Source organism: Symphodus melops, assembly GCF_947650265.1.
Source record: "Symphodus melops genome assembly, chromosome: 22".
Lineage (NCBI taxonomy): Eukaryota > Metazoa > Chordata > Actinopteri > Labriformes > Labridae > Symphodus > Symphodus melops.
This window is the reverse complement of record NC_136712.1, coordinates 879,465-891,655: the sequence shown is the minus strand read 5'-3', so window position 1 is coordinate 891,655 and position 12,191 is coordinate 879,465. Positions and strand designations below refer to the sequence as shown.

Below are 12,191 nucleotides of genomic sequence, written 5' to 3'. Positions count from 1 at the left end.
TTCTTTAAAAACAGTATTGTTAACGTATTTTCCTATGATTAGTTAAGTTTTGTCTTTAACCTGCAATATGCTCTTTAAAGGAACAATATGTAACACTGCCCCGAGTGTTTAAAACGGGTACTGCAGTCTAAACTGATCATCAGAGGGCCGTCTCCCCTCCTCTCTATAGAGTGGATGCTCACACTGGTCACCATGTGGTTTCCTTCATGTCTGATCACAGAAGAGAGCAGCTCTCTGATTGGTCCTTTAAAATTCACAGCATAAATATTTACTGGCCATCAATCACCACGCAGACACACAGTTTAAAAGTTCACTCACTTTATATTTAACAAAAAGGGAGAAAAAAAAAATCAGCATTTCATGAGTTACAACAGCTTATGGTGGCAGCTGGATGGGCTGTACAGGTCCATCTGATCCTCTGTTTACAGGTGAAGCAGTCATCGTATAAAAACGGACAGTCGGTGGAAATGAAACGAACAAAAAAAAAAAAAAAGTGTCGGTCGTCTCCACGAACATCCTCCGAGCACCATGAGAGCAACGAAACCGGATGAAGGACAACGTGAGAAAACAACGACAACACAAACTTTTCTGCTCTTCTGTCGAAACCTCCGAGAAACAAAACAAACCTGGAGAGCAAAGTGCTTATTCAACCTTTTTTTTTCTTTTTTTTTTTAAAACATTTCTACTTCCTTTGAACCTTGTCAGCAAACCTTCATCACGACCTGTACAAAACGTCCGCACGAGGCAAACCTCAGTCTGAGTCCGAGATATGACAACAACACGAAGAGGACACAAACAAAACTCACAGTTACACCTTTGATTTTTACGCTTTTCTTGAAAATATTTGGCCGAGATTTTTTTTATTTTTTAAAATTCGTTCTGCAAAACTGCAAAAAACTCAAATCGAAGAAAGTTCACATCTGGTGTCGGATCAAACAAATATCTTACTACCCACATTTACTTGACAAGTCCGGATACTCCTCCCATGACAGGATGTTCAAAGAAATAAAAAAAAGGACTTGTAAAAAAAAAAAGTTTTAAAAATCTGTTGATTCAGCATAAAAAATAAACTTCAGTGTCTTCAAATGATGCAGAAATAGATTTTTTAGGATCAAGAATCATCATTTTGTTTCTCATGATTTCGTTAAATTCTTCAGTTTTCTGTCCGTAACGTTCGATGTGACAGGATCAAACTTCTCGTTAAGATTTGAGATTTTTTGCACTTTTTAAAAAACATCTGTGAAATGCCAGAAATGTTGCGCACGTGGACGAAGCGTTGACCGCGCGGCCGCGGTGAACACGTGAAAATAAACACGCGCGTGTCGATGTTGTGCTTATCGGCCGTTTAAACCTTCGGTGCGTGAACGTCTCCGCTTCCTTAAAATCAAAGTTAAAACGACCAGAAATCCAAAAAAATGTCACTTTGCATCCATCAAAACGTCGAGGTCAAACATTTCATCTTCGTGGCGTCGGACGTAACGAACGTCACATTTCACAGATCTCACAGCAGACGACGAAGAGACGGGAAAGTTACAACGATCATGAATCAAAGAATGAGACGAGTCACTGCGAGAGCTTTAAAGGAACGATTCACCGTTCAGACGATTAAAAAAAAACGTGACAATAAGAAGTCATGAATCTCCTCTTCGTGAGTCGCTCGTCTCGTTTTTGAACACAAACAAACGTCGGCCATGTTTCTTTTTTCAAACACATCGTTCCTCCGGCTGCACGAAAAAAACCGTCGTTTTGTACCAGTTTAAAAACGATGAAAGTTCTGTAAAGTGCAGTCAGAGAATGAGAACGTCTCCCAAAAGGTTCCTCAGGTGTGTGTGTGTGTGTGTGTGTGTGTGTGTGTGTGTGTGATTGTACCACAGGTAGAGCTCAGCTGGTCACCAGGTGTGGACACACGCTGAGGATGTACGGAGGCAGCAGAGGGCCAAAAATAAAAAAAATATCACAGACCACTTCGGGGTGAAAATATTCTGCATTTCTCCCCGAAGTCAATAATCAGATTTTTTTTTGACTTCTCGGGCGAAACGGAAAAATAAACTTCAGGTGTGCGGAAATATCAGGAATGTGAAGATCGCACGAGCACAGAAATCGTCTTTGCAAAACGTTTTTATGAGGAGTAGCGTCGAGATGAGTCACTGTCGTACAAAAACAACAAAAAACAAAAACATGGTTGTTTGCAAAGACGATGACGCTCGTGCACGTCTTCACACGCAGGACGCCGGGGGAACGGCGTGTTAGAGGCCTCATCAAGACGGATGATTTTGTTTGTTACAAACGCAGACGTGCCGAGGAGGTCAGTGTCCCGTTCACGCCATCAAACTCGTTACGTCTTTATTAATAAGATTGTCAGATTCATGCTGGTGTTGTTTCGCTTCACGACGACCTCCGGAGAGTCGGCAACGACCTCCGGAGAGTCGGCAACGACCGAGTCGGCAACGAAACCGAGAGTTTAACGACCCGGAGGGAAAACTCCTCCTCCTCCGACGATGATGATGATGAAGGAAAGTGTTCGAACATATTTGAAGCAGAAAAACCCGACAAAGAACAGATAAAAAAAAAAAAAAAAAAAAAAGTAACAGATGTTTCCATGGCAACAGAACGGACGCCTCACGTTCGCCGTCCCGTCCCGACTTCTCATCTGCCTCCACATCCTGTTTTTTTTTTTTTTTTTGGCACAAACAGTCCTTCGACCTTTGACCTTTGACCTTTACAGACACAAAAACCTGGATATGTTCTTCGATTGACTGATTCTGAGATTGTCGCCGTACGTCTGAAGTGATTTTTTTTTCAGTAGAAAAATATAATGATGCAATATAAAAAAAGACGGAATGAAAAGTACTGCAAGAGTTCAAAGGTCAGATTTACAATGATTCTCTATATAGCTTATAAATACGTATCTACACAACATGTGGTACAAAAATACTATCGAGCGTTTAGTGGGCACTGGGTTCCTTTGAGTGGCTGAAACAGAAACATCAAAATAAACTAAACGGGGATGAAGACGTGGAACTGGTCAGGCACAGATCGTGTTCGTGGTGAAACGCCGCGTCCCTCCGAGCGAGAGAACAGAGACACGAAATCAAAAAAAAAAAAGAAAAAAAGGAGGACGACGCAGCGTCGGGTCGCGACGACAGCGAAGAGTCGAACACGAAGGATTTGGTTTTAAATCCGTCTGGAACGTCGGCGCCGTGTGAGTCACGTGGCGTCCGTCTGATCTTCAAGCGTCAGCGGGACGGCGTTTTATTGTTTCCTACGGAGGCCCAGGAGGAACACATGAAAAGAAAAAACATGTGCGTGTTTTACCTCGAGTCTGGTGCCAGACGGGAAGTTTGTCTGCTCCGACGTTATCGTTGCATTTTTTAAATTTTTTTTTAAAAGTTGACGACCAGCTGCACGGCGTGCACGGGGGCGCAGGCCGTGGCGTCAAACGGGTGTCGTTTCAACGAGAGTCGTGTGAAAGTCGACACCGAACGTCTTCTGTACGACGCGGCGTGTGTCAGGTTGCAGCCGGCACTTTGAAACGCGCCGCCTCGTGCACGCCGCCTCGTTTGAGAGGATGGCGCTGAGGTGAAACAGCTTGTTCAGCTTGGCGAGGAACACGATTGTAGCGTGCAAACTTTGTTGAAAAGCCCAAATTTGTGCAACAACGCCATGTCGAGGTCGGGGAGGAACATCATGGCGTGCGTGATTTAGCGTTTGAGATGACGAATCAAAGTGTGCGATTGTCCGAAGGGTTCGTGCACGTCAGAAACGTTCGTGTCCCTTCAGGGCCTCCGTAGTTTTTTAAAAAAAGTCCAACTGAACACTCGCTCTGAAGGCGCCGTCAGAGCGCCACGTCACATGACTCCTCGCACCCGGCGCGGACGCCGTCCTCCTCTGAAACCGCTTCGAGACGAGGAGGTCGATTAAAAAAACCCCCCCCCCAATGTTCCCAGTACCACAGTCTCCTCCTCCCGGCTGCTGCTGATCCAGTTTCCATGGTAACCGCGGACAAGATGGCCGCCTTGCAGAGCGTCCTCCCCGCAGCTCGGTGTGTTTTTCATATTTGGCATCAGATAAGTTAAAAACGTCCGCTGATCATGGCGTGCTCGGCGTCCTTCTTGTCTCCCGCTTTAAGGCAACTTATATTTGTGATGATTTTAATAAAAACCTTTTTCTTAAAAAATGTACAAATTTCTTAATACAAACTATCGTCAGTAAACTGTATAGAAAATATATAAATATGTTTTTTCTCTTTTTAATGTACAAATGTTCTGCAGCTCCCGGGATTCCTTTTCTCGTCCTCGCTCCTCGCCGTCCTCAGTCTCTCCTTCCCATTTTTATCCTCATTTATGCACAATTGCTATTTACAGTGAGGGGGCGGAGCTGTGCGTGGGGAGGGGGGGGGGGGGGGGGGGTCGGGGGAGAGGGTTTGGCTCACGAGGAGTCCGTGCAGGGCGATGGCGGCGGCGGGTAGAGGTGGTGGGAGTAGCTGCGTTCGGTGTAAGGCGACGGCGGGCAGCTCTCACAGTTCTCCTCCGCCGACAGGTACTGGCTGCGGGGCGTCGGCGGCGGCGGGAAAGGCTCCGAGTCGTAGTTGAGGTCGCTGGTGTAGCCCTTGGCGGCGGCTGCGGCGCTGGACTTGAGCGGCGCCCGGCGTCCCGGCGTGTAGTCGCTGTCGCACACGTCAGTGCTGCAGGGGGTGGTGGGCGGGGCGAAGTGGCGGTACGTGTACGGCCTGTAACTGAGAGACACGTTTATACAGACTTTGTAAACAAGGATCCTGACGAGTCCGTCGACCAATGAGGAGACGGCGTTTCAAAAAAGGAGGCGTGCGTACCTGTACGATCTGTGCGTAGACGGACTGTTGGATGAATAACCGAACTCCATCGTGTACTGAGAGCGGACTGTGGCGGGCGACGGCGGAGGATTCAGGATCTGAAGAAACAACAAACAGTCAGATTGGATCAGAGCCGCTCGCTCTCTCTCTCCCCCCTCGCTCGCTCTCTCTCTCCCCCCTTCGCTCGCTCTCTCTCCTCCCGCTCTCTCTCCCCCGCTCGCTCTCTCTCTCCCCCCTCGCTCACTCTCTCTCCCCTCGCTCTCTCTCCCCCCTCGCTCACTCTCTCTCTCCCCCCTTCGCTCGCTCTCTCTCCTCCCACTCTCTCTCCCCTCGCTCGCTCTCTCTCCCCCGCTCTCTCTCTCCCCCTGCTCGCTCTCTCTCTCTCCCCCTGCTCGCTCTCTCTCCTCCCACTCTCTCTCCCCCTGCTCGCTCTCTCTCTCTCCCCCTGCTCGCTCTCTCTCCTCCCACTCTCTCTCCCCCTGCTCGCTCTCTCTCTCTCCCCCTGCTCGCTCTCTCTCCTCCCACTCTCTCTCCCCCTGCTCGCTCTCTCTCTCTCCCCCTGCTCGCTCTCTCTCCTCCCACTCTCTCTCCCCCTGCTCGCTCTCTCTCTCTCCCCCTGCTCGCTCTCTCCTCCCACTCTCTCTCCCCCTGCTCGCTCTCTCTCTCTCCCCCTGCTCGCTCTCTCTCTCTCTCCCCCTGCTCGCTCTCTCTCTCCCCTCGCTCCCTCTCTCTCCGCCCGCTCGCTCGCTCTCTTACCGGGGGGAAGTACGTCCCCTTGGTGCTGGACGAGCTGCTGGACGACGCTCCGGTCACATGAGCGCGGTCGTACGGCGGCCCGCTGCTCCCGCCCATGATGCTGAGCGAGCCAATCACAGACTTCCCTCTCGACATGCCTGTGGACGGAAACCGAACGTCACGTTTGCGTTCTAAACATAAAAAAAAAAAAAAAAAAAAAAAGATGGACGGTGGCGTGCGTCTTACCTGGCAGTGAGCTGGACAGCGAGCTCGGGTGCGGCACGTATCCGAGCGGCACGGAGGACGGCCCGTGGACCACGAAGTCGTTGGTGACCGTCTCGCCGTCGTCCTTCATCTGAGGACAGAGGACACGCTGGCAGACGAAGTACACGGCCCCGACCACGAACAGCGCCATGACCACGGCCACGATGGAGCCGATGGTCGCGTTGGGCGGAGGGGGCGGCTCCTCGGTCGGATCTGAAAAAAAAAACCCACAGAAGAAGAAGACGTTAAAATGAATGAGACGGACAGGAAGCTCTGAATGCATCCTGTATCTCGTCTCCATGGAAACGGGACGAGAGGTCGACGACTCACAGCAGCCGATCTCGTCCGAGTTGTCGGTGCAGTCCGTGTTGTGGTCGCACTTCTTGTGTTTCCCGATGCACTGACCGTTGGAGCAGCTGAACTGATCGGGCGGGCAGCGGACTGCGGAGAGAAAACCACAACATGGTCATCATGGCGTTCCCCGGGTACATGGCGTTCTCTCGCTCGCTCGCTGCAGTCTCACCTTCACACTTGTTCTCGTCCGAGCGGTCCTGACAGTTGACCTCGCCGTTGCAGCGCAGGCTCAGGTCGATGCACTGCCCGCTGTCGCACTGGAACTCGGACTCGCAGCACACGGGACAGTCCTCCTCGTCGCTGCTGTCGTCGCACTCGGGGTAACCGTCGCACCGCCACGCCTGCGGGATGCAGTCGACCTCGCCGGACGTGCAGGAGAACTGCTCCGGCGAGCAGGTGGGGGGCTCTGCAGGGGGAGGAGGGGGGGGGGGGGGTGAGTGAGACTGGGACCTGTACAAAACCAGTAAGAGGATCTGGACTTGGCGTGCCGGGTCTCACCTCCGCAGGAGAGCTCGTCCTGCAGCAGCACCAGGTGGACGGGACACGAGCAGCGAGTCGTCCCGTCGCCCTTCACGATGCAGATGTGTGAGCAGCCGCCGTTGTCCCACGTGCACGGGTGTTTACCTGCAGGGAGAAGAGAGCGGGTCAGGTGACCGCCGTGTAAAAAACGAGAAACGCCGGAGCGGGCGCCACGCCTCAGACTCACTGTAGTCCCTCATGTCCAGCTCGTGCACGGCGTGGATGTCGCTCAGGTAGGCGATGCGGGCCTGGATCTTGGTGCGTCCCTCCCGGGTCGTCTTGTCGATGCGTTCGATCATCTGCTGCTGCTTGTCGATCCAGTACAGGTGGTTCCCGAACACGGTCAGACCCACCGGCTGCAGGATGTTGGAGTCGGCGATCACGATCCGATTGGCTCCTGGTTTAAAAAAAAAACCGCCAAAACAAACAAACACAGAGGGGAAGAAACAAAACAAGGTTGTCGGGATAAAAAAACTTCAGGAGGAGAGGCAACTGAACGGGTGAGAAAGTGCGAGGGAGGCGGGGAGGCGGGAGGAGGGGACAGCGACACACCGAGGTCAGCCACAAGTCAACACATGAGAAACGACACAAGAGACAGAACGCCGCCACGCCGCGAGCGAGCACGGGTTTAAAAATGATCCAATAATGAGTCTCTAGGACTTCTGTTTTGGTTGCCGTGGTAACGCAATAATTGGGTTTTTTTTTTTAAAGCGTTAAAAGCTCTGGTATCATGACGGCCCAGTTCAGAGTTGTAGTTCACCAGCGTGGCCTGAAGGGGGCGCCAGCAGCCTCTGCATGATGAACTGATGAAGCAGCCAGTCGGAGATTTGACCACGGCAGAGAGTCACCGACGCGCTACGACTTCGTTCAGCTCAAAGACGGGACGGGAGAGAGAGAGCGGGACGCAGCGGCGGCGGCGGTGACTCGGCCGGGCGCACAGATGGTTTACATTCCTGTCGGCCTGCGTGGGGCTCCGGAGAATCACAGGAATGTGCTGAGCTCGAGGCTCCGAGCCAACCTCCGCTCTCAGAGAGAGAGAGAGAGAAACTCCACACAGAAGAGTCCAGAACCTGTTCACACGTTCAACGCCACCCACGCACGCCACGCCGCACGCTCATCGTGTTAAACGCACAAACCGGGCCTCCCGTCGGTCCGCCTGCAGACCTGCTGGGACTCGATCCACGACTCACCTGACAGGTCGCTGCTCTCGATGCGTCTCAGGTCCGAGTCCACCCAGAACAGCTTCCCCACCTCGTTGTCGATGGCGAGGGCGACCGGTTTCCCCAGGCCGCTGAAGAACAGCACCTCGCGCTCCGTCCCGTCCAGAGCCGCCCGCTCGATCTTCGGCGAGCGCTCCAGCAGGTTGGTGAAGTACATGTACCTGCAAGACAAGGCGCAGGGGACGATTAACCAAACGACCCGGAGGTCACCTCGACAACGACCCCGCCAGCGCCAACAACCACGACTAAAACATGGCAGCCGGTTTGATGACCAGGCGCTCTTTACTCGTTCTTAAATAATATTTGACTTCCTGATTTTAAACCTCGGGTCATTTTGACCGTGTGACCTCACTGACCCTCTCTCCGGGTTGACCACGATGGCGCGCGGTTTGTCGTGCTCGCCCCTCAGCACCACGCCCACCCTGCTGCCGTCTGTGCGGGTGACGTTGATGACGTTGGTGACCTCGCTCGTCCAGTAGATGAAGCGGCTGTAGATGTCGATGCTCAGGTCGTACAGCTGCAGGCCCTGGCTGGCTCCGCCCATCGAACTCGGCACCACCGTCATGCTCTGATTGGACGAGAACCAAGGAAGGTCAGACGCTGTTTTTTTTTTTGTTTTTTTTTAAACTTCTATAACCGGCGTGCGGCGTCCTCACCTGGTTGCCGTCCTCCTGCGCGCGGCGGATGACATTCTGCTTGGAGTCGATCCAGTACAGCTGCTTGTCCAGCGGGTCGTAGTCGATGGCGCGGACGTTCCTCAGACTGTGGATCGGCAGGATGATGTCGGGACTCTGCTGCTCGTCGATGACCATCCGATTGATCGCCGTCTTCTGACTGAACAGCAGGAAGGACGTCGGAGCTGCGAGAAAAAAACACGAAGGTCATTCCTCAGAGTTTTTCACAGCGAGAGGGGAAAACATCGGGCGGAGAGCGCCGCGGCTCACCGCTGCACGTCTTGTTGTCGTAGTTGAGCGAGAAGTGGGCGGGGCATCCGCAGACGAAGCTGCTGACGGGCACGGCGAGGCAGAGGTGGGAGCAGTGCCCGTTGGTGGAGGCGCAGGCGTTCCAGCCACCCTGACGCGACGAGTGGAAGACCAGGATGTCCATGACGTAGTCAAGGTGACCTTGGATGATGGTGCGGTTCTGCCCGCTCGTCTTGTTGGCGCGCTCGATGCTGCGCTGGCTCCAGTCCGTCCAGTAGATGTAGTCCTGGTACTGCGTGAGGCCGAACGGGTGAGGAAGGTCGTCCGCTATCACCTCCCGATCCAGACCTGAGGGGGGGAGGAGTCAGGAGAGACGATGGGGGAGGAGTCAGGAGAAGAAGAAAAGGAGAAGACGGAGAAAAGAAGAAGAAGAAGAAACGCACCGAGCATGTTGGAGGACTCGATGAGCGTCGTGTCCAGGTCGGTCCAGTACAGCCGTCTCTCGGCGTAGTCGATGGTCAGCCCGTTGGCTCGGCCCACGTCGGCCACCAGAGTGATCCGACCCGTCCCGTCCATCGCCGCGCGGTCGATCTTGGGCTTCCCGCCCCACTCGGTCCAGTACATGTACCTGAAAACAAAAACAAGTCAGACTCGAACAAGAAGAGGACCGCTCCGATTCTTCTTCTGTGGTTTTTCCCCCTCACCCCTCGGCGGGGTCCAGAGCCAGCGCTCGGGGACTGTCCAGGTCCTTCCACACCAGGACCTGCCGGTGCTGCCCGTCCAGCTTGGCCACCTCGATGCGGTTCGTCCCCGTGTCAGCCCAGTACAGGTTTTTCCCCAGCCAGTCCACCGCCATCCCCTCGGGGTAGTCGAGACCGAACTCCACCACGTGCTCCAGAGCGCTGCCGTTCATGAACGCCCGACTGATGGTCTACAGAGAGAGAGAGAGAGAGTTAGATACAAGGCAAGTAAAAGAAGGACGAGGAAAAGGGGGAGGAGCTTCAGGAGAATAAGAAAGACGGGGAGGGGCTTCAGGAGAAAGATTATGAAAAGGGGGAGGAGCTTCAGGAGAAAAAGAGAGGAGGAGGGAAAAGGGGAGGAGCCTCAGGAGAAGAAGAAGGAGGGGGAAGGGGGAGGAGCTTCAGGAGAAGAAGGAGGAGGTGGGAAAAGGGGGAGGGGCTTCAGGAGAAGGAGGGGAAAGGGGGAGGGGCTTCAGGGGAAAGATTATGAAAAGGGGAGGAGCTTCAGGTGAAAGGAGAGGAGGGGAAAGGGGAGGAGCCTCGGGAGAAGGGGGAGGGGCTTCAGGAGAAGACGAAGGAGGGGGAAAGGGGGAGGGCTTCAGGAGAAGAAGGAGGAGGGGAAAGGGGGAGGGGCTTCAGGAGAAGAAGGAGGGGGAGGAGCTTCAGGAGAAGGAGGAGGAAAAGGGGGAGGAGCTTCAGGAGAAGAAGTGTGGTTCTAACCTTCAGCGTGATGTCGGTCCAGTAGATCCTGTTGTCGGTGACGTCGAAGTCGAGCGCCGACGCCTCCTTGACGCCGGTGAGCGGGATGGCCACGTTGTTGTTGTTGGTTTCCAGGGAGATGCGGCGGATGTCGGTGTGTCGGGAGAAGAGCAGGAAAGCCTCGGGGACGATGCACGTCCTCATGTCTGCGATGAGTTCGAGGCCGATGGGACATCCGCACTGCACGCCCTGAGGCTTGAACAGGCACAGGTGGCTGCAGCCGCCGTTACTCTCCGCACACGGGTTCGTACCTGAAGAAGGGGGCGGGGCATAGGTAAGTCAGGCGTTCGATGGGTGAGTGACCTGGAGGAAGTCCGGACGCGGCGAGCGGACTCACCCGTAGCTCGGTGCACGTATGTGGCCTTGAGCCCCATGAGGTCGGGCAGCTGGTCGATGATGAACTCTCGCTCGGCCGTGCGCTTGTGGACGCGCTCGATGCTGCGCCGCTGCCAGTCCGTCCAGTAGATGAAGTCGCCGAGCAGAGTGAAGCCGAAGATGTGAGGAAGTTTGTCCTCCACCAGCACCCGTCGGCCCGTCCCGTCCATGTTCATCACCTGACGGACACACACGGGGGAGAGGAGGTGACGGGGGGTTTACACCGGTTACCGTGGCAACAACACATCGGGTCATTCCAAAACAAACAAACGACGAAGCAGAACGAGGATACAGAGTCACTGTAAACATTAACGTCCACATTTCCCATCATGCCCGGCGGCTGGTCTGACAGGGGCCGAGTACACATTGTGTTTCTCTCTTCTGAGCGCGCTCAGTAGAGCTCAGGCGACCTGGCAGCACATCGCAGCGCCGCTAATTAGAAGCAACAGCCGAGCAAAAAAAAAAAAAAAAAACAGAGGCAGCATATGGCCGCCACATTTCCTCCTCCTCGCCTCTCGCTCAAACCTTGACATCTCACTTCCTCCCAGCGGCACACGGGTTTTCTAAACCCAGAACTGAGACTGCTCAGGAGCGGCGCCAAAAGAACCTGGAGCTGAGTTTAAACGGCGCCGCACACACAGGAAGAGACTGTGAAGCTGCACTACAAAGCGGCGATATGAAGCGCGCTGGCCGCTCTTTATTAACCCTTCAAACGCCGAAGGAAGCGTCGACAGATTGGACCGCTAACACCGAAACGCTTCTAGATTCTGGGAGCGGACTCGTGACATCTGAGATTTGGCGTTCGTGTTCCTCCCAAACGGCGAGAGAGGAGTGAAACATGTTTGCGTTACACGCGTGACGCTCGCGTGGTTTTCCGGGTCATTTGTTTTTTGTCACCGAACGATGAATCTGCAGTTCTTTGTTTTTTTTTTTTTTTTTACACACTGGTGTGAGACGGCTGCGTTCAGTCCGATGTTATCAGAACATCTCGGTGACACACACGCACGCACACACACACACACACACACACACACACACGCGCAGCAGAGTGAAGGTTGTGATCAGATGATTGTTAGAAACATGCAGAGAGACGAGAAGCGTCAGCGGAGGAGAAATGTCAGGAATCTGCAGCCGCTCTGTAATCTGTGCAGCTTTCACTGATCTGACGCCACGCTGCTCGCACAACAGGCCTGCATGGACCGCTGCCACCTACACACACACACACACACACACACACACACACACACGCACACACACACGCACGCACGCACACACACACACGCACAGCGAGCGCGGGGTGTATAAATATAAAGTGAAGTTTCCACTCCGGGCTCGTGGCCCCGGCTCAGAGGTCTCCTCTGGTTTGCGACCGCAGTGCGGAGACGGTTTCACATTCGGCCTCGATTCTAAACAGAGCGACCGCAGCTGGAGCGGGCCGCAATCGGAACCAGATGTTGGCCGTCCGCCTCAG

The 12,191-nt window shown here is 53.9% G+C and overlaps 1 protein-coding gene across 3 annotated transcripts in view; it reads right to left on the bottom strand.

The window, feature by feature from the left end:
• Window positions 1-301: 301 nt before the first annotated feature.
• Window positions 302-12,191, bottom strand: part of lrp6 (low density lipoprotein receptor-related protein 6) — a 27,878-nt gene continuing 15,988 nt past the window's right edge. For 2 of the 3 annotated variants that reach the window (XM_079334756.1, XM_079334754.1), the window contains exons 8-23: window positions 10,683-10,899; window positions 10,307-10,596; window positions 9,551-9,777; window positions 9,290-9,474; window positions 8,868-9,194; window positions 8,580-8,782; window positions 8,280-8,491; window positions 7,894-8,084; window positions 6,891-7,100; window positions 6,683-6,808; window positions 6,354-6,590; window positions 6,161-6,271; window positions 5,813-6,043; window positions 5,588-5,724; window positions 4,832-4,929; window positions 302-4,735 (exon numbers count right to left, since the gene is read on the bottom strand). In XM_079334756.1, coding sequence (XP_079190882.1) covers window positions 4,429-4,735; window positions 4,832-4,929; window positions 5,588-5,724; window positions 5,813-6,043; window positions 6,161-6,271; window positions 6,354-6,590; window positions 6,683-6,808; window positions 6,891-7,100; window positions 7,894-8,084; window positions 8,280-8,491; window positions 8,580-8,782; window positions 8,868-9,194; window positions 9,290-9,474; window positions 9,551-9,777; window positions 10,307-10,596; window positions 10,683-10,899 — 3,309 coding nt within the window. In that variant the 3' untranslated portion in view covers window positions 302-4,428. The remainder of the gene's footprint in view (window positions 4,736-4,831; window positions 4,930-5,587; window positions 5,725-5,812; window positions 6,044-6,160; window positions 6,272-6,353; window positions 6,591-6,682; window positions 6,809-6,890; window positions 7,101-7,893; window positions 8,085-8,279; window positions 8,492-8,579; window positions 8,783-8,867; window positions 9,195-9,289; window positions 9,475-9,550; window positions 9,778-10,306; window positions 10,597-10,682; window positions 10,900-12,191) is intronic. The other variant, XM_079334755.1, reaches the window with a different exon arrangement.